Source organism: Lissotriton helveticus, chromosome 3_1 (assembly GCF_964261635.1).
Source record: "Lissotriton helveticus chromosome 3_1, aLisHel1.1, whole genome shotgun sequence".
Classification (NCBI taxonomy): domain Eukaryota; kingdom Metazoa; phylum Chordata; class Amphibia; order Caudata; family Salamandridae; genus Lissotriton; species Lissotriton helveticus.
Genome location: NC_136061.1, coordinates 313,265,722 through 313,287,870, shown reverse-complemented (window position 1 = coordinate 313,287,870; position 22,149 = coordinate 313,265,722). Strand labels below are relative to the sequence as shown.

General features: G+C 48.2%; 1 protein-coding gene across 1 annotated transcript in view; it reads left to right on the top strand.

The window, feature by feature from the left end:
* The first annotated feature begins 4,602 nt into the window (after window positions 1–4,602).
* RFLNB (refilin B) overlaps window positions 4,603–22,149 on the top strand; it is a 31,568-nt gene continuing 14,021 nt past the window's right edge. Inside the window, exons 1-2 of the mRNA XM_078679869.1 lie at window positions 4,603–5,109; window positions 15,118–15,227. Coding sequence (XP_078535995.1) covers window positions 4,885–5,109; window positions 15,118–15,227 — 335 coding nt within the window. The 5' untranslated portion in view covers window positions 4,603–4,884. The remainder of the gene's footprint in view (window positions 5,110–15,117; window positions 15,228–22,149) is intronic.

Here is a 22,149-nt window from a genome sequence, read left to right as displayed (position 1 = left end):
CATTAGGATGCCCAACTTACTCTAATGTTCCCACTGACATTGTTGATAATCTTGGGCTTTTCACTAATACATTATTGCTGTCAGGTGTGTTAATGTAATTATTTCAATTTAAGAAAACTCATATTACAACACCCAAAACACAATAGGTGGTAACAAACAAACCCTGGGCTGGAAATAGTATGCTGAAGTGGGGTGGTGACTCAACATGTGAATGACCTGTGCCAGCTTTTGTGCATATTATGGTGTCTCTATAACAGTGCTTTTCAAATTGACCCAATTTTTAGAATAACAAACTTTGGAGACCCACCCGGCTTTAATAGACATGAGATGGGTGATTTTTAGGTCTCGCCTATGCAGCGCACATGAGCTGCATAGGAGGAGACCTCTTGAAATCGATTCAGTTTTTTGCCCAAAAACTTGCACGCATTGCATTGCTTTCAATGGCAACGCATGCACGTTTGGCGATTCCCTTTCGGGAGCGAGATTTGAAACCACCTGTTTGTAATTAACTTGCAAACAGATGGTGCCCCTGCTCGCTCCCGCAAGGGAAACGGGTGCAGGCCCCCTCCTCTCTCCTCTCCCTCTGCTGCCTCCTCCTCTCCTCATCAAACTTGTTTTTTTCTTCCCTCTATCTCTCCACAGCACTCACTGTGAGCCTCTCACTCTGTCTCGTCTGTATTTCAATTCCTTCTGTCTCTTGTTCACTGTATTTGTTATCTAAAGAGCTGTCCTGATGCAATACACACCCTTGTTGGATTCCTCTGTGGCACCGAGCCTCAGTCTTGCGCATAAGGCATACCGGCGACTAATTACAAGATTCATTCCTACGCCTGTGTCTTTAAACACATAGAAGCATCCCCATAATTTCCGCAAAAAGACACAGTCACGCCTCGTCCTCGCAAGAGCCCGGCTTGATATTTCTGAGCCTCCCGGGTTAACGCAGTTCCATCAATGATGTCGACTGCGCGGCTCTAACGTCATGTACTTGCGAAGCAAAGACCAGACTTTGCCCTGCCCCACCTGCTGACCCGCGCGCTTCCCCAAATGTTTGCCTTCTTCGCCTGACTGCTGCTTTATACAGGGATCTCAAAACCACAGAGACCCCCAAACAAAGTGCTCTTCACGTGCGTCCGGTGCAAGAATGGGAGCCCAGGCGGGGTCCCGGGGGAATGACGCATCCATGCCCAGAATCTGCGATGGGTAATGCAGCCTTTCATCCTCCCGAGTTACACGAACCAACAGCAGCCGCTGTGCTCTTGGGCACAAACACGGAACAGCAGCTCATCTAGGCCCCTATTTCCTATAGGTAAAGACCACATTCAGTGCATAAACTTAATGTAATAATGAACATTATAACCGTTTAGTTCGGAAGTGGTTTTAATGCACAAAGAACACATGGACCCGAACCAACGACAAGTGCAAGCTTTGCTCGTAGTTAATGTACAGAATGAACATCCCAACCAGCCTCTGGTGGAATGTGTTCATGCGTCCGAGGGGACCCCCGGACTCCCTGTGGGTCTGGGTCCTGAAGGTGTCCTTGTCACCCTAATCCTGATGAGAAGTGACTTGGACACCCCGTTCCTTTCAGTGACGGTCAAAGCCAGTCTGGCCGCAGAACCGGAGTACATCACTTTCCTGGGGTATGTGCACTCCCCTCAGCTTCCAAAATATTTACTTTAGTGCTTGGTGTAGCGCCAGCAAGATGCCTTCTGGCCACTTTAGAGCTTTCGAGATCGCAAGCGAGCGCCAGACGAGAACAAGGGGTAACTATAAGACTTCTTCATAATCTATGTGGGCGTGGCTAAAACCGAAAAGGACTAAATATGGGTACTGGTTCAAAATTTGGAAAACATTCACACAAAAAAAGCATTGGCATAGTCAATAGGTCTCGCCTTTGGGAGATTATAAGTGTTTAGCCATGCAACAGTTGATGTTGCACCAGGATATTCTGCTGCATAATTACATACTTATAAGGTCCCAAAGGCGAGACCTATTGGCTATGCCAATGCTTGTTTAATGTTACTAAAGCACTGAGTGGTAGCCCACTGTCAGTTACAAACAGCACATATTTGATTGAAATGGCCACTAAATTTGCATGGACACACTCTTTAACTGATAAAACTACATTGCACACAAATGTGTGGAAATCAAGTTTCAGTGAATCTTTATCATTTGCTCATCATCAAGTAAAGTATCTTGATTTGTGTCGATTCTTTTTGAATCTTTTAGTTTCCATCACACTTCAGAATTGTAAACAAATGTGCTACATGTTTCCTTTCCTAACTCTTGGATGTGTACAAGTATTTTGTTGTGTTACTAAAAAATGACGTCCTACAGCCTTTCATTTCTCCACTCTCTGTATCGTAGCAAGATTGTCACATAACTCACTTGCTTTTCTTTCTCCTACTGCTAAGTGAGAGGAGTTCGTAAACACCAATCCCCTGATTTGAAAAAATATAAATGCAGCTATTTGTCAGAAGACATGGGGGCATACGTACAAGGAAGTGGCGGAGAGAGGCGTTGGCCTACCTGCCATAACGCCTCACTCAGCTATTTCAGAAACGCAGGGCTGCACCATATTTACAAGAATATGATGCAGCCCGACATTTCCCCCTGCGCGGGCGCTACACTTAGCAGCCTAGTGTCAATGCTGGCACCCTTGCACCATAGTGCAAGGCTGCATGCAGGGGAAGATTGTTTATGTGCAGGAAGGTGGATCTTCCCGCACAATCTTTAAATGTCGCTTTATAACGTCTATGTGTGCTGCTTAATGCAGCACACACATAAGTTGCAAAACTGCATTTCTTTTTAGTGATTGTTTATGTGCAGGAAGGGGAACCTTCCAGTACATAAACAATCATTAGCCTTTTGCTCTTTTCATGTGTGCTGCACAACGCAGCACACATGAAAACAGGAAAAACAAGGAGAAATTAAACATTTCTCCTTATTGCGCCAGGGTAAGACCAGGTTTTCCCTGTCTTGATTCTGGCGCTGCCTCCTATTTACGCCTCCCCTATAAAGAGGAGGCCGCGTCAAAATCTCTGTGTGATGCGGTGGAACATCCACAGCAACACCCATTGACCTCCCCTTTCACGCTAAGCATAGCTTGAAAGGGCGCCTTATTTACAAGTCAGCGTTAAGACACAGTAAGTGGCTTAATGCTGCCTTGTAAATAAGGCGAGGACCCTATCGCCATCAAAATGTCAGCCGCGGCTCTTGCAGGTTAGAGGTGTGGGGCCTGGTGGGGGGTATTTCTATAAGGGGCGGACTGGGAACCACAACCAGCCCTGGCAAAGTGCTCGGCCTCCCCCCCTTCCCCAGTCAGGGGGGTTGGAGGTGCTGCCGAGCTCTTTGCCGGGGCAGGTTTTCGGCCAATTTTGATACAGGGCTGATTTTGCAGCTATGCTGCAAAAACGGCCCTGTAACAAAAAAAAAACCAGGGGCCCAACACCGGTTTCCCCCCCCCCCCCTCCCCCGTGGGGCGCACCGGGGGATTGTCCGGTGTCCGCTATGGCCAGTCCGGCCCTGATTTCGACAGACCACCAAGAGGGAAAATCTATTATTTATTTAATTTTCTCTTGTGGTCGTCTGTCGAAATACCCCCCACACAGCCCCACGGCCCTACCACTCCAACCTGCACGAGCCACGCTTGCACGTCACTCAAAGTGACGTTGTGATGGCGATAGGGGCTTGTAAATATACCCCATAGCCTGAAATTTGACCTCTTTCCTTGAAGCAGCAAATGTGAAAGAAAAATATAGAATTTAAAGGCATCTTTATTTATTGATTGGACTTTCCGAACCCATCAAAAGAGACTCACAGTTTGGGAAACGGTGCTCTACTACAATATATATAAGAAATATTGTAACCATCCAAGTTTGTCAATGGTTGTATACTTAATCTTGCCAAATAGTATTACATGTTGTATCTCACAGGACCTCAAGCTTGCCCTGGTTGTTTACCCTGTGGCTACTGGCGTCGGATGTGGCCCGTACCTAACTTTGTCGTGGGCTCTACCAGCAAAGCTGTTGAATGTCACCCCTGGCCAAGAGGCGACACACAGAAACCAACCTCTGCAACTTGCCACACATTATTATGGTCAATTACTTTACACTGCAAAGCAGTAATTGAGGCACATCTTTATTTAAATATGACGGTGTATGCATATAGCGTGCTCTACATTTATATTTATACACACACGCACATAGTCATATTGCAACACTTTTAAACAAAATATACACACACACTCACAGACAAGCATTCGCGCGCACACACTCCACGACTGACCTTTCCAGGCTGACCCACCTGTTTCAACTATGCTTGGCCCCTCCCCCACTAACAATCAGTTCCAGACCCGCCAGTGGTGCTCCTGTCACTGCTGTGGGCATGGCTGGCCTGTCACCGCATCTGGCGGGCTTCGGACGGCTCCTCTACCAATGGGCGTGGTTGTTTCACAGATGGGCGTGGCCTACCCCTGGATGAGGCAGCCTTCCACGCATATATGCTATATGTGAGTATTAATGGCGCGGTCTGGGCGTGCGTGGGCGTGTCCTGGCCTTGCGTGGGCGTGGTCTCCTTGGCTCCGCTCGCCCCGGCTTCCCCTCACTCAGTCCCCTCTCGGGTGCTCAGTGGACGGTGGTATCTGCTCTGGCTCTCGGGGGCATCTATGCGACCAGGGGAGCGAGAAACCCCGAACCCTCAGCTTTAATTCTGGGTCTGCACTGATTTTTTTTGTCTGGATTCGCAACAAAGCCTGAACCTGCCGAGCTGTGTCACTTCTGCTCATTAGGTTGTCCGACCCCCTCCAACCTGCTATAGTCCCCGTTCACGACGGCTCTGTAGGGTCACCCTCGGGCGGTGTCCGGCCCAGCCGTCGCCCGCGCCATGGTGGGGCGCCTGAACCTGCAGGAGGTCCCAGACCTGCTGGATATTAAGAAGCGGGGGGAGCGCGTGCTCGACAGCCCGGACTCCGGCCTGCCCCCGAGCCCCAGCCCCAGCAACTGGCACCTGTCCGGGGGCAACGGAGACAAGGGAGCCGCCAGTGGGCAGCAGGAGGCGGAGAGCCCCCCCAGACTGGAGAATGGGAGCCCATGCCTGGGGGTGCAAGGGGTGAGTACAGCACCGAGCACGGTCCCAATAATGAGGGGCGAGTACGGGGATGCGCAGGGAAGGGCGGCTACAGTCAGTCACTGAGTACGGGCAGTGAAGGAATTCCAATGGGTGGCTTCGGAGCTGACTATGAAACCAGCGTGTGCAGCACCGACTTTAGTGGCGCGTGTCCAGGTGGAATGTGAGCAGCACTGAGTATATAGGGCCCTTCATAGACACCGAAGACGTGCACCTGCACTTGGAGTTGACACGGGGTGAGTCAAGTCAAGTCAAAATATATGTTTATTGTGACCTTAGTCTTTAAACAATACAGTGAGCATAACGCCGAATGGAGTATGCATCATAAAATCATACACTTATTATTTTTAAAAACTTGTCCGTTAAAAATATCATACACACCCTTATCAAAAATACAAAAGATCAGTGCATTTACAGTTATCTTAAAACATATTTTATATATTAAAACCTATACACATTCTTATCACTCCAGGAATTCTTTCCGCTAAAAACCATACAGTACTACAAGTTATTCTTTGGCCCTCAGCGCACTCAGGGCCTCCTTTAAAAATTTCCCGAGGGCTATTGCAATATCAATGTAGGGGATTTCAGTTAGGAGGCTGGCCGCCTGTAACCTAGTTTTTACCTCATATTTTATAAATACTGGGCGCAGCCAAATTTTTCTTTGTTTTAGGGGTACCGCACAGTCTAACAGGAAATGCATCAAATCACCCTTGGTGAGTGCCTGGGCCACTGTGTTGGGGTTGAACATAGCGCCGAGATGCCTGGTGTACTGGGTGAAGCTGCGCACAGAGCCACAGATATGTAGTGGCCAGAAACACACGCGGCGAAAACAGTATTGTGTAAACGGGGAGAGGACAGCGCAGGCATCACTGTTTGGATGGTACGAAGCCACACTAGCGATTCATGCGTGGCGCACAGACATTATAAGTAACTTAACTATAGCGCCGAGTACACAAGGATTTGTAAAGCGCCAGCGTACAGGACACCCTCACTAGGGCTTTTGTAAAGCAGACAGGAATGGACTTGGGTTGAGTAACTGTGATACATCCTTTAAACAGGAGGTCGGCAACTTCTTTTTTTTTTTTTCTCCTTGGCAGGGTGCCGTTTCCGTTTCAGATACATCAATCTTCACCTTCCACAACACCCTATTTATTTGTCAGTCGTTGGTAACAAACTTGGCAACAAGTGCGCAAGCTATCCCATTGACCTTTTTACCTGTGAAGGGAAAAGGTCACGTTAGTCAAGTTCATACAATAAATAACTACATTTACTCCACCTATCTTCAACCCCGTCTCCTCTCCCCTGTCGCCAACCGGTTCCAGAGGTAAAGTAAAAAGGACAAAACAGGTTAGTGGCCCCTCCAGGGGCCCCCGTGCAAGGGGACCCCTTTGGGTCCTCATTCGTCGTCGTCTTCTTCTGATCCGTCCAGTGCTGCGTAGTCACGCAGGAGGCAGTGGATCATCTTATGGCACGCCAGGATCGATGTCTCTTTCTTCCCTACTACCAGGCGGTTTCTGGAAAACAGAAGAACATCTTTGAAACAGCACAGTAGCCTCCAGCAGTTCTGAGGCCGCTCAGTGCGTGTGTCCCTGAGAATAAACTATACATCACAGAGTACGCGATGATGCCGGACGTAGGTATCCAGGCCCTAAGCTCTGTGCCTAGGGCCTTCAGCAGTTCCTGTGCGTATGCGCACTCCAAGAAGAGATGGTATGTTGTCTCGTCTGCGATGCACCCTCTTGGGCAGGACTTGTATCGGTTGAGTCCTCTTGCGTGCATGAAGGCTCTCCGCAACTGCCACCACTGCAGAGGAGCGGCAGCCGCAGCGTCAAAGGCTGTGCTGAGATTCCCTGCCACCAGAAGGCCCTTGCCAGTCTTCCAGCAAGGCAAGGAGGGGCTGTATTGGGGCAAAAAGGATTGTGGGTGTCGAGATGCGCTCGGCAAAGAGTTGTGATTTACATATGGAACGTCATTTAAGTAATGCCCAAAGTAACACGCTTTCTTTGCTGGTGGTCCGTAATGCAGATTTGTAGAGCACAAAATCACCTGGGAGGGTATCCTGGTGCTGAGCTGATGAGTATCTTGCCACACCTAGGGCCTAGTGGGACTACTCAAGAAGCCAGGTCTTCAGCTTTTTTCAGTATTCAAGAAGTGAGGAGGTGGCTCTTATGTGTAGAGAGAGGCTGGTCATTCCGTGCTTCAGGAATGATGTAAGAGAAGGCTCGACCTCCGGATCTGTTTTTCCATATGCGTATGCTGGGTCTGGTGGCTTCATGGACTAATGTGTCTACTGTAGGGGCCTGTGTTCGACCTTATGGTTACAGGTTCAAATCCCAGCAGGCCAACTCAGTCTTTTATCCTTCTGAGGTTGATCAAATGGGTACCATTGGGTTGGGTAACGATAAACATATGTTATTCAGCACCAAGATACCCCGTCTGGATGATCGTGCCCTTTACAAAGACACATGTTATTTGGTCAAGTAGGTGTTTGGAAGGTTTGTAAAAGCAGATGCAATTGTTGGGGTCAGTGTTATGTAGTGCCATGAAAGTGTGGATGAGGAGTTGGAATTGTGCTCGTTTGTGAATGTGGGTCGGGTCCAGTGGAGCTCCTTTGGGTGTGGTGTCATGTCAAGCACACAAGCATGTTCCAAAGCCCAGTAGCAAGCCCTGCTCCCACCTTTGCGGTGTGATTGACTGTGGAGGACATGTAACACAGGCAATTATTATTCAGCTTGGCTGTGTGACAGGCTCTCCACTGTCAGCTACACTGCACGTGCATGCAAGGCTAGCCATGCTACGAGCAGCAAGAACTGGGAGTGAAGGAGCGAGTTACAGTGTAGGGTAGGGTGCAGGTTAGAACTCAACTGTTGCCGTGTGCACACAAGTGTGTATGTGTGTGCGATTGTGAGTATGCTTGGAAGAGAGGGAAAGTCTTGTTTCTGGTGCATGGAAGTGTCCTGCTGCAAACCTAGCCCCACAGCCACCCTTTACTTACAGTGCTTTCTGGTGCATATATCGGCCACCACTGCAATAAGTGGACCCACACCGGGCAAAAGTCTTGGCATTTTATGGCCATACATGGAAAGATGATACACACCCCTGGCATAATGAGAGTAATTCATGACACATTATGGGCATTCATGATTTCTTGGTGTCCACCCATGTTATATTGTTTACCCTGGCACAATGGTGCTTATTCCAAACATATTGGGACCACCCTTCTCATGACAGTATAAACGCCGTGTAATGCTGGCCTTATCACACCGGTGGTTGTTCTTGACAATACTATGTGAGTGTGACTTCTTGATGAACATGAAAAGCCACTTCTGGCATAATGCTGACCCTAGCTTTCTGGCGGTAAGTCTTGACATATTGTGGGGATGATTGGCATGACATGCTGATAGAAAGGCATAGACAGCAACATTTATGCGTGTGCGGTAGTAGTATGCTTGGGTGTGAATGCTTAGTGCAAATGACATGCTGATGTTTCGGTATTGCACTTATTTAAGAAAAGCTGGTATGTATGGGGGGAAAAAGCGTTTTCCCTGAAAATGGCAAGCTTTCATTTTGGGGAATTGGTTTATTCTTCCAAAATGAAACTTGTATTTGCTATCAAAATATGTGTTTTAGACACTGGGAACCTGATGTTTGGATACAAAATGAATGCATTTCTTAAATCTATATTTAAAGCTGTTATTTGAGTGATAATGCCTAATGCTCTTTGAAGTTTGAGCTTAGAAGATTGGGGTGAATTGCCTACTGTCAAATGTGTTAAGTTCTCCTTAACTTAAGTGATAGAACTGCTGTATAAGGTTGTAAAATCGACCTAACTTTTGAATTTGGTGTGGGATTGTAAGATTTTTGTATTTTAACATTTTTCATCCTGCCCTTTCTCAAGGAGCTTGATGAAATAAGAATGGTAATCTTTTGGAAGTGGTAGGTTTGAAAAATGAAATGAACCAAACATATAAGCGAAGAAAGATGCAACGACCCATTGAAAGTGCATGTTTTGAAAGGCAGCAGGTTAGACATTAACCAATTTACCAACATTTTCCTCAAGCTTTGCTTGGGGTGGATGAACCTCCTGACACCCAGGAGGGTGTTTCGGCTTATGTTGTACACCATGACAAGTATTGGAATATTTCATTAAAAATGTGTTTTTGTAAAGCATGTATTTACCCTCCCCTCTTTCAAAGATCTGTTCAAATGAGAACAGAGGGAGCCACAAAACTATGTTATGTGTTAATTTTTTTCTTACACTAAATGTATTATTAAAACTACAAAATATATTGTAAACCAGGGAGCTGAAAGGCCCAAATGACTTAGGGGGAAGACTGTGTATATCGTCCATTTATGAAAAATTACTGTAATAAATTAAAAAAAATGTTAGTAGTAGCCTAACGGTGTGTTCTGTTTATGAAATCTATCAATGTCTGCGCTTCTCTTTTCTTTTGTTGGCCAAGTAGCCTACAAAACCAACTGATATGGCTGTGTTTTAAATCTGCGGGGAGGTGGTACACGCTTTTGAATGTCATACACTGCTATTCTCACAGAGCTGGCACTATAGGGGCCATGTTATACTAACGGCGGACCTCTGAAAAGGTGCGCCAGGCGCACACAGGGACAGTACGCTGTATTAAAAGAATGCGCTGTCCCCAGACTGGAGACAGATCCTGTTGCAGGCGACTGCACCCGCCTGCAGGGGGATGTCTGGGTGGTCCGTGGGATCCCTTTTCCCCCTCCGCAGGGCTGCCTTTAGGAGACACAGTGAAAGTGCGCCACCTTTTTGTGTAGCACTTTCAGTGCAGCTCCTAAAAACATGTTTGCCTCTGCGCACCCGTCCCTAATACTGTGCAGGCGCAGAGGCAAAATGATTCCCTCATTTCCATGGGGCCTCTGCACACACGTCCCTAATACCGTGCAGGTGCAGAGGCACAGTACACTCGTCCCTGATACCGCGCAGGCGCAGAGGCAAAGTGATTCCCTAATTTCCATGGGGCCCCTGCACACACGTCCTAATACTGCGCAGGCGCAGAGGCAAAGTGATTCCCTCATTTCCATGGGGCCCCTGCACACACGTCCTAATACTGCGCAGGCGCAGAGGCACAGTGATTCCCTCATTTCCATGGGGCCCCTGCACACACGTCCTAATACTGTGCGGGCGCACAGGCACAGTGATTCCCTCATTTCCACGGGGCCTCTGCACACACGTCCCTAATATAGTGCAGCCGCAGAGGCACAGTGATTCCCCCATTTCCATGGAGCCACACACCCATGCAAATGAGTGAACTTCTCTCATTATGGCGCTAGCTCAACATGTGCGCCAGTGCTATCAGTATTACAGAAGGGGACATACACGCGTCTGTGACCCCTTCTGTAATACTATTGTGCTCACAGGGCACACAAAGGGGGAGCACATGCCCATTACGCCCCAGGGCACAATGTATAATAAAGCCCCAGTTCCCAGACCAAACTTCCATGGACTTGTGAGAGAGGTTATTGCTAAAAAAAATGAAAGGGGTTAAATCTGCCTCGGTCCTCCTTCCTGGCACAGACTTGTATTCCCCTAGGGATCCCTTTAACCCGGCCCCACAGTTTCATCATCATTAGGGGCAAATTTTCAGACTTCACATAACGCAGCGCAGCAAGTGAACTTTTATCTTTGCGTAAACAGGAGAGAGCAGAACTGCTCTATGGCACAGATTTTCAAAGAGTTTGCGTTAACGATTCGAAGTCTTTTGCTAGGATTTACAATGCAAAGCAAATGTCAATTGCATTGCTTTGAGAAAAAAAGGCAACACTGCGCATTGAGCTGCCTTGCATTACTTTGCGTCAGGGATGAGTTACATGGGTGATGCATAAGCATTCCAAAGCATCTGCTCATAGACTTTGACCCAACCCCATATCTGCAAAGAGTTGTAGACCTGGATTTGTGCCAAAATGGCGCGCCTGCCTGAGGCTCGTTTAATCAGGAGAAATATCTTAATTTCTCCTTGTTACTTCCTCTTTCTATGTGTGCTGAGTGGAGCTCAAATGAAAAGAGGTGAAAGCTTCCAAAGATAGTTTGTGAGCAGGAACGGGTGCCTTTCTGCACTAAAACTATGCTTACCATAGCTGCGACGCATTTGCACTACAGCACTGCTCTGCTGTCTCCTGTTCATGCAATGTAGTGCAGAAACTTTATTTTCTGCGCTGCATTATGTTACGTTTTTGAAAAACTACCTCCCATATCTTCAAGGAAATAGCAGTTTGCATTGCTTTGTAAATCCCAGCACAAGACTTTATTTTGGATAGCGTTAAATAAGTAACACAAACTCTTGGAAAATATGGTCCTCAGTCTGCCGAGTTGCAGGCAAGTGGGCTTAGTCAATGAAGTTTTGTGATCTTTCTCCCATTAGCCCCCAGTTAGTGAAGTGCCTTCAAGCATGAACTGGTAACAGGGCAGTTCCACAGGGGATGGGCTAGAAGGCCAGTGTGAGCTTCTTCTGGGCCGATAATGGCTAGTTTTAAGGCAAAGGCAAGCTGATTTCTTAGTGACTGGTTCGATATTGCAGTCAGAGCTGAAGCCTACATGTAACCAAGCAGGTTGGAGGCAAGTAGCACACATAACCCAATTATCTTAAACTTCCACCCAGTTTTGTAGAGTAGCCTAGATTCACCTGCCTCATTGTGAACCTTCCAGCAGATATGCATATGTAACTCTTTCAAAATCTTATATTTAAATACGGCACTCCAGACACTGTTACAGTATTTCATTATTCTCCATTTCAAAAGCGCGGCTGTCAATAGTGCGGCTGGGGCAGTGGCACCGGAGCACAGTGCACCTCTATTTGCACTGTTTTAATAACTCTATTTTAAAATGCTGAATTTTGAAAAGTTTTCAATCACTGAACATGGCAATGGGGGAGGGGGGGAGCACTGTCATTGTTGGCTGGAGGACACTTGCTTACATGCTGCGTCACGATGGTCTGTAGTACTTTCAAAGCTTGCATGCTAAAAACACATTTTTGGTAACACCACAGACCACATACCACTTAGCACATATAATGTATAGAAAATACCACTGGTTTATTCAAAGTCCTGTTCTCACAAGGAGAGAGCGAGAGAAAACAAACCCAGTTGCATTCTCCCAAACAGTCACTTACTCACAAAAGGACAACTAGGCGAAAGGAAGAAAGGCGGAATTCTAAGAGGACACTACTTCACGATCCCACCACAGTATCTAAAGATATTGGAATAGATGCCTACTTCACTGAATCGTAACATGCTTCCTCATTGGCGCCTATCCACACCCTGGTAGGGTCATACCACCAGGTCGGGCTCAACCAAAAAGATGGGATTTCTTCTATAAAATGTTACTGAATAATGCAGGGATCCATATAGGAGAAAAAGAGTTAAAAAGACCTCACGGAATACCCAGAAGGAATACTCTTTATTTGTAGGGTACCCTGAGTATAGATAAAAAGGAATCCAGGGTCTTAGCTGAGCGTTAATTTCTCGACTGACCTTGATTTTTTTTAATTGCCAACATGTTTCGGCCCACACCAAGAGCCCATCCGGGTCTGGGGCCTTCGTTAGGGCTGTGTGCGTATCCCTGCCTACCTAAGCATGCATTCTATGCACATATGTGAGGCGTAAGGCTCTCACCTGAGATCAAACTCACTAAGTGCAGGATACCCTATTGTTGGGTTGTTCAAGGGTCATGGGTGTCTTGCGCCCAAAGCCATCCCGTAGTCAAATATGCATCAAGGTGCTCCCATCTTTTTGGTTGAGTCCGCCCAGTTGGTATCACCCAATCAGGATGTGGATAGGCGCCAATGATGAAGCATGTCACGATTCAGTGAGTGAGGCATCTATTCCAATATCTTTGGATACTTTGGTGAGATCGTGAAGTGATGTCCTCTTAAAATACATTGTTTTATTGATAAAATATTTTCAGTCTTGGAAGACCATGGGAAACCCACGCATGTTAGAACCGACTACCATTTTGCCCTCCACCCGACCCCTTGCGCACAGGGTATTATGCCCTGCCCCAAGGTCCTCATTTTGCTCAGAAGTAGCGGTGTTGGAGTGCATAAGGGGCTATAAACTGAAGGCCCATGCTAGGCGACTTTGAATGGTGAGAGATCAAACTAGCTACGGCTTCCGTTCAGCAATGATTGACAGTCTGTCTACTTTTCCCGCCCATATCTTAACAGTGCTCCATTGTTACCCATCTACATTTGCACAAGCTGTCATCAGCAATAGCCACAATAAAGAACAACTAACCTGGTGGTAACACTTAAGTGGCCCCAGAACCTCCCTACATATGATAATAGGGGACACACCTCCACCTCAAAATGTTAAATCTTGCAAAGGAGCCATGTTATTATGGGTCTGGCAGTATGTTAAACTCTAGCAAGTACCTGTCTCCAGGCCGACGTCAGTACCGGCCTATCACCCTTACTCTGGAATCCTTTCTCACAGCCGAATATCAACCCTTGCTCAAGTGGAACACTTAGGTTAGCCACCTCAAAGTTTCTGTGTTTCAAAGCACATATTTCTATCTGTTGTTTTGGGTCCGTCTAGTCTCCAAGAACATCTGGATGGGCTTTTATAGTACGCCAGTAGGTGGACATTGTGTTATAAGTATACAAGGACTGAGAGGTCACTAGAAAGATTCTTGCAGGAGCAAAACGCTGCACATCTGTCCCGACCCACCACTCCATTTAGGGGGCACTGCAGGTTGTGTTACAAGCACAAAGCACCTGGGAGGTCTTACCATGCTTTGTAGGAGGGTCAACAAACGTTATTACAAGCAGCCGACATTTGGAAGGACAGGCCGCATCCCATACGAGGGGTGACAAGTTACAAAAGGAACACCAGGGAAGATACAGCATGATTTCTGGGAGGGATAACAAATTGTATTACAAGCCAAAAACATGTGGCATGTCACCTTAAAGCCTTTTGCAACTATGTAGGGCCGAATTATGTGGCAGATCAAGCTAAAGTATATGGTAAGGAAACACAAATTCTCATGCAATTGAACACCAATGATGCTGCACGTTCTGTGATATTTTGACCCTGCTAACTTAATTTAACACATACTGAGACAAAAGGAAGCCTTATTTTATACAAAAGCACAGGATTCTTATAGGTGAAGAACCATACGCATTCAGCAGATTTTTTTCGAAGTATTCCTTACCAAATAATTAATAATTATGTCATACACTGAAACTCAAGGACGCCTGTTCTTTCTACCTTCCAAACTAAAATAGTTTGATTAAAACATGTACAATGTCACACTGCCCAAAACAATAACCCTACATAGACACAGTCTGTGTAATAAAAGGTGCGGCTCTTTTATTCTGCGCACCCCAGCTTTGTTTTAAAACCTTTTGCCCGTTGTGAGTTTGGCCAGTGCTCCCCTTGGCGTCTCTGAAAGCACCTCTCACCTTTGAGAGCTACCTAGTGAACACTTGATGGTTGTTGTCCAACTGCCTCACCACAGCACTTCACGAGTTAATGTATCTGTTCTAAAATCATAAAAGGATGCTTTTTGTTTGGGAATCGTCTAAACTCCGAGAGTCCTCATAAAATTAGTGTCGCTTTCAGAAATTGTGAACATGAATTTACATTTATATAGCGCTTACGCCCCCGATGAGGCGTTGATTTGTGTGAACAGGGAAACAAATCATGTTCGTGACAAAGAAGGAATCATTCTTTCAACCCAGTTTCAATCACACGTCTGTATTTCAGGTTTTCCTTTCCTCCTGCAGGCACCTGACTTTGACCCGATCTAGGGACTGGGCTGTTGGGTAATAGGATTTCAGTAGGAACAGCCACTGCCTTTCGGATGTTGAAGATTACAGTGGCTGCTGGTGATTGATGGCTGGTGGCCCGCCTGTATAGCTGTTTCGCACTTGGACAGAGTGTGTTTGTTTCATGTGTGTGCCACGGACCGAGCCCTTCTCTGATCACACCTGCGTGCTCTGTTTACCTTCCCAGAGTTCACCGCTCCCTCCCACGCCGGTGAGCGCCAGCTTCCCGCCCCGGCTCTGCCCGCTGTCTTTCGGAGAAGGCGTTGAGTTCGATCCATTGCCGCCCAAGGAAGTAAGGTAGGAACCACCTTTATTAGCATCTGTTGTCTTTCGATCCCTCTGTGCTTCCTGCAAGGGCCCCGAGATGCTATTGCTGCCTCTGCACTTCCCCGTTCTTCATGCGAAGGGGACCACCAGGTCTCTGTGCTGGGAGCAGGGGGGTGGGAGGGTGGGGGGAGGAGAGGTGGACGAGGCCTAGGAATTGAGTCTGTCTGTTGCTCTCTGTAGAGTGTCCTGTGCCTTCTATAAAGGACCCCTGTAGCTCGCTATTGCCCCTTACCTGTAGAGGTATAAGGCGATATCGAGTTTCTGTTGCTCTCTGTAGATTCCTCTGTGCTTCTTGTAAAGCATCCCTGTTAGACCTGCCATCCTTGATGTGGTATTTCCCCCAGCATTTTTCCTTCACCCCTCCGTTTGCTGGATTCGCCTTTGTTGGCTGTTGGACTCTGTGCACTTTACCACTGCTAACCAGTGCTGAAGTGCATGTGCTCTCTGCTTCATACATGGTTACGTTGGCCTACACCTGCTTGTTGCATTTAATTTACTTGTGAGTCCCTAGTAAACGGTACTGCATGTACCCAGGGCCTGTAAGTTAAATGCCTCTAGTGGGCCTGCAGCACTCATTTTGTCCCCCCACTAAAGTAGCACTTTAAAAACATGTCTCAAGGCTGCCACTGCAGCCTGTAGAGCAGTTTCAAACTGACATTTCAGCCTGGCAATATAAACCATTTGCCAGGCCCAAACTTTCTTTTTTATTTCTTAAAAGTTGCCCCTGAGATAGCCGCTAAAGGCTCATTGGGCAGGGTGCATTTATTCAAAAAGCAGGGCAAGTGCACCGGCAGTGAAAATCTCTGAAAGTCGTTTTTCACTGTTGTAAGGCCTATCTCTCTCCTTGTCTAACACTGGGTTACCTTATTACATTTAGAGATAAGATGATTACGCTCAATTGAATTGTAATTTAAAATCCTCTTTAATGGTAAACTCGGATTTTGAGTTACAATTCTGTAATCAGCACTTTTCGAAAGTTGGCATTTTCTTGTCCCAAACAACTGTGATTTTTTTACAGGTGTTGTGGGTCACATTACTATGAATGGCTCTTCTTTTGGACTGTATGTATTGCTTCCCTACAGTGACACAAAGGGAGCTTAGATGAGGGCAGGATGGCTGGAGTGGGTCTGTACACAGCCCCCCTTAAACTTCAACGGGCTTTGCCTCCAGCACACAAAGGACCAGATATGGGAAGAACTTTCCAGGAGCAGTTGTGGGCGTAAGACCTGGTGTCCCCCCACACACAGGCTGGCACCAGGTATACATATTTGACCTCCAGAGCCACTCTTCAGAACACTTTAAAAGAAGGACTGCCCTGCTGCTTGAAGGACTGCCCTGCTGCTTGAAGGACTGCCCTGCTGCTTGAAGGACTGCCCTGCTGCTTGAAGGACTGCCCTGCTGCTTGAAGGACTGCCCTGCTGCTTGAAGGACTGCCTTGCTGCTTGAAGGACTGCCCTGCTGCTCGAAGGACTGCCCTGCTGCTCGAAGGACTGCCCTGCTGCTGGAAGGACTGCCCTGCTGCTGCAAGGACTGCCCTGCTGCTGGAAGGACTGCCCTGCTGCTGGAAGGACTGCCCCTGCTGCTGGAAGGACTGCCCCTGCTGCTGGAAGGACTGCCCCTGCTGCTGGAAGGACTGCCCCTGCTGCTGGAAGGACTGCCCCTGCTGCTGGAAGGACTGCCCCTGCTGCTGGAAGGACTGCCCCTGCTGCTGGAAGGACTGCCCCTGCTGCTGGAAGGACTGCCCCTGCTGCTGGAAGGACTGCCCCTGCTGCTGGATGGACTGCCCCTGCTGCTGGATGGACTGCCCCTGCTGCTGGATGGACTGCCCCTGCTGCTGGATGGACTGCCCCTGCTGCTGGATGGACTGCCCCTGCTGCTGGATGGACTGCCCCTGCTGCTGGATGGACTGCCCCTGCTGCTGGATGGACTGCCCCTGCTGCTGGATGGACTGCCCCTGCTGCTGGATGGACTGCCCCTGCTGCTGGATGGACTGCCCCTGCTGCTGGATGGACTGCCCCTGCTGCTGGAAGGACTGCCCCTGCTGCTGGAAGGACTGCCCCTGCTGCTGGAAGGACTGCCCCTGCTGCTGGAAGGACTGCCCCTGCTGCTGGAAGGACTGCCCCTGCTGCTGGAAGGACTGCCCCTGCTGCTGGAAGGACTGCCCCTGCTGCTGGAAGGACTGCCCCTGCTGCGCTGCTGAAGGGCTGCCCCTGCTGCGCTGCTGAAGGGCTGCCCCTGCTGCGCTGCTGAAGGGCTGCCCCTGCTGCGCTGCTGAAGGGCTGCCCCTGCTGCGCTGCTGAAGGGCTGCCCCTGCTGCGCTGCTGAAGGGCTGCCCCTGCTGCGCTGCTGAAGGGCTGCCCTGCTCTGCTGCTCGGAGGACTGCCCCAGCTGCTCGGAGGACTGCCCCAGCTGCTCGAAGGACTGCCCCAGCTGCTCGAAGGACTGCCCCAGCTGCTCGAAGGACTGCCCCAGCTGCTCGAAGGACTGCCCCAGCTGCTCGAAGGACTGCCCCAGCTGCTCGAAGGACTGCCCCAGCTGCTCGAAGGACTGCCCCAGCTGCTTGAAGGACTGCCCCTGCTGCTCGAAGGGCTGCTTTGCTGTCTGAGAGGGAAGATTTGACCGGCTTGCCTACATCCTAAGCTACCCAGAATGACTCTAGGGGTCAACTGACTGACCTCCTGTGTGAAAACAGGGACACAGCAGGCATCAGAGGACTCCTGCAACTGCCCAGCTCACCTGCTGCAACTGGACCTGTCTGGAACTGCAACCGGACCTGCCTGGACCTGCAACCGGACCTGCCGGAGCCCTGCTGCTGGCCTCTTGTGCAGTGAGTCCTGATCCCTGAGAGGTGCCATACAGGTCCTTGTGCCTTTGCTGGCATCAGAGGGAACTGCTCCCTGCCTTACTGAAGGGTCCATCAAATCCGATGCGAAGACCTGCAAAGCCTCACCGCACAACTGAAAACTTTTTTGGATCCAACGCCAAGCAATGCAAAGCCCTTCTAAGACTCACCACACAGCTGAAAGCTTCATCAAAACCGACGCCAAGCAACACAAAGCATCGCAAAACCTCACCGAACAGACCTCGCATCAAGGACATAAGGTACAACTCCCAGCTGCCCGAACTCTGTTCTGTGCCCTGCTTGCACTCCATCACGTTCGGCCTGAACTTGTGACTTTGTCCTGGTACAGTGCAACCAGATACCCTCAGTAGGCGCTTTGCGCCTTTTGGACCGATTTGTTTCTAGAACTTTAAAATTCAATATCTCCCATTCTACTGATTGGATTTTTGTTTATTCTGGTATCATTTTATTTATAAAAATACACTCTGTGTTTCTAAATTGGCTTGCGATTTTGTCTTGTGTTGTGTTTGTGGTGCACCCTGACAAGATTGTTGTTGTCATCAGTAAACCAATTTCTTTCAATCCCTGTGTTTCTCTAGTGCTCTCTTGAGTCTTTGTTGCTCTATGTAGATTCCTCTATGCTTCCTTCAAGAGATCCCCTGTGTTGCTTTCTTTGGATCCCTCTGTGCATCCGGATGGAGTGCTGAGTCCCTCTTTTGCTCTCTTTGGGTTCCTTTGTGCTTCCTGTAAGGGCCCCAAGTCTCTATTGTTGCCTTTGAATTTCCCCCTTCTTCCTCTAAAAGGGGCTCTCAAGTCTCTCTCTTTGGAGTCCTCTGTGCTGGCAGTAGAGTGGGGTGGTCATTGAGTCTGTCTGTTGCTCTCTGTTGAGTCCTCTGTGCTTTCTGTAAAGGATCCCTGTGTCTCTCTAGTGCGCTCTTTGGGGACCTTGTTCCTTCCTGTAAGGAACCCATGAGTCTCTGTGTTGCTCTTTTTAGATTCCTCTGTGCTTCTTTGAATGGACCCTCTCTGTTGCTCTCTTTGGAGACCTTTGTGTTTTCTGTATGGGACCTCTGAGTCTTTCTGTTGTTTCTTTTAGATTGTTGCTTTTAGAATCCCAATTCCTCTTGGAAGGAAGGCTCTCTTTAGATTCCTGCCTTTAAGTTACCCTGGAGTCTTTCTGGAGATTCCTTTGTGCCACATGTAAGAGGGGGTCTCTGAGTCTGGCTTGTGCTCTATTTCTCTCTTTGAATGTCTTGGCTTCCTGTAAGGAATCCTTGAATATATCCATTGCACTTGTTACATTCCTCTGTGCTTTCTCTAAGGGAGATATATTGAGTCTCTCGATTGCTTGTATTGGATGTAATTGTCTTCCTTGAAGAGAGGGTCCACAACATCTCTACTATTAGTGTTAGTTTTCTCTGAAGGAGGATCCTCAATTACAGGTACGGCTGATTTAGGATTAATCTTTCCAGCGTTCTAGTGTCTCGATTGCTGCTTTTGCCTCCTTCCCTTGTGTAGTAAAAGAGTGCCATAATTGGAGTAGAGTGTGTCCCTCACACCCCCTGTCCTCAGTGCCACTGCATATGCTGCATTAGTGATAGCAATAACACCCCATAATCCTTGTAAAGGTGAACCCTCAATTGTCAGTTCTCTCTATTACTCACTGTATTCCACTGTGCTGCACTCGAGGACCCTTTAACGAGGACCCTCAATGTTTGCTTTTCAAGCCTTCGAACTCTTATGTGCTACCTACCGGAGAGGGTCTTTGATTATTTCTAGTTGTCATTTGGTTTATCTGTGCTTCCTGTAAGCGAGGACCCTCTGTTCCAGGTTCTACTGTGTTGGATTTCTCTGTGCTTTCTTTGAGTGAAGATCTTTGCCCATCTACCTTCCTATCTTTGGATTCTTTTCACTCGTGTAGGACCGGGATCTTGCTTACCTGAATCTTTCATTCCCTTAACTGTCCAGTGATGAACTGTTTTGTATGGATCCTTAGGCGAATCCCAGGTGGTCTCGTGATCACCTCCCCAAATCGACTCCAAGTCAGGGGACTTCAGTTTGGCCCTACTCTGGCAGCCTTGTTTGCCCACAACTCCAATATCCTTTTTCTCGGCTCCCTAGCTGAAGTAGGTGTCCCATAAATGCAATTCCCGCTAGTTTGTGCACTATCTTGTCTCTGGACTGCCCTTTCTTCATCAATATCCACATGAAACGAACTACACCCTCAGTCCGGGCCCAAGCATCCTTCCTCCTCTGCGCCCCACTACCTAAGAACACTACCCCAGCCCACTACCTAAGAACACAACCACAGCCTGGCTATATGCCCCTCTCGCTGATACATCTAGCAACCCTACACCCAGCTGAAGCATCCCTAATCTCTTTCTGACCAACGTTCCTATAGCAGCATTGTCATGGTCACTGCCCTTACTGGGGGAAAACGTTGTAGGGAAGGCGATACTCTGGCCACCGCGTGTCCATCCTCTGAGCCATTCCTCAGCACAGCATTTCTGTTCATGTCAAGGACCACCATTTATAAACTTACCTGACCTTTCAAATTTAAAGACTCGAACCCTTAACCTTCAGAATGAGAGTTTAGGACCTTAACCAGTAAGCCCCACAAACCCCCCCCAAAAACACTGAAAAAACGCTACGGGCCTAATAACAGCCAGGGCCGGACTGGCCATAGCGGGCACCAGGCATTTCCCTGGTGGGCCGCCAGAGTGGGGGCTGGTTCTGGGCCCCTAGGGGCCGTTTTTGTTACAGGGCCATTTTTGCAGCATAGCTGCAATACCGGCCCCTGTTACAAGATCGGCTGAAACCGGCCCTGGCAAACAGCTCAGCCGCACCCCTTAACACCGGGGGCCAGCCAAGCACTTTGCCAGGGCTGGTTTTGGTTCCCAGTCCAGTCCGGCCCTGATAACAGGCACAGTGTCACCTATACAAAATGGTGGCTGGTAACCTAATATGTCCTTATTTATATCATTGGGTTACCTTGTAGCCTTAAACGAGCCCAAACCACAGCAGTCGCTGGACTGCTCCATTCCCCAAATTCTCCCAGGGAGCAGACCCTCCCTGTGGTCTGCTGTCCCCAAAACCCAAGTTACAAGTGAGAATAAGTAAATCGAACACATTCAGTGTATTCTAGACATTTGGCACAGAGAAAACGGTAAATGAATTTCAGCACAGGGCTAATCTCGTAGGAAGTGTAATAAGTTAGGTTTTTGTGACAACGTCTGCAGGTCACCAATTTTCATAATTAAAGCAATCGAAGCGTCATGCTAAGAACATTTATCAGAGTTTGTCTTAATGCAAACAGATGCCTTGTTTTGTTTTGGCGGTTTGTATCGATTTGTTCGCCTAAGTGTGGCAGGGTATACTCAGACGTGAGTCCCTTGTTCACTTGGCCACTGGATTCAAGATAGCCTGGCTGATGAGGATTATGAAACCGAAACCGGTCCCAGGATGCTTGTTTCCAGTCCAGGGAAGACATGGCTTGGCAGTTCGGGCTGGACTGTTCCCATAAGGCACAGGGTCAGACTGATTTGCATATAGCCATGTCTGAACTGGGGTGGCTGAGTGAACTAAAGAATGGTGATGGATTAAACCCAGATCATTTGTCTGGGGGTGAGTGTTTGATTTGTTCAAACGCTCCGTCCATCATCCCCTTTTGTATCGCTTTGTTCGCCCTAAGTGTGGCAGGGTATACTCAGACGTGAGTCCCTTGTTCACTTGGCCACTGGATTCAAGATAGCCTGGCTGATGAGGATTATGAATCCGAAACCGGTCCCAGGATGCTTGTTTCGGTCCAGGGAAGACATGGCTTGGCAGTTCGGGCTGGACTGTTCCCATAAGGCACAGGGTCAGACTGATTTGCATATAGCCATGTCTGAACTGGGGTGGCTGAGTGAACTAAAGAATGGTGATGGATTAAACCCAGATCAGTTGACTGGGGGTGAGTGTTTGATTTGTTCAAACGCTCCGTCCATCATCCCCTTTTGTATCGCTTTGTTCTGTTTTGGCAGCATCAGGCGAAAGATTTTAGATACATTC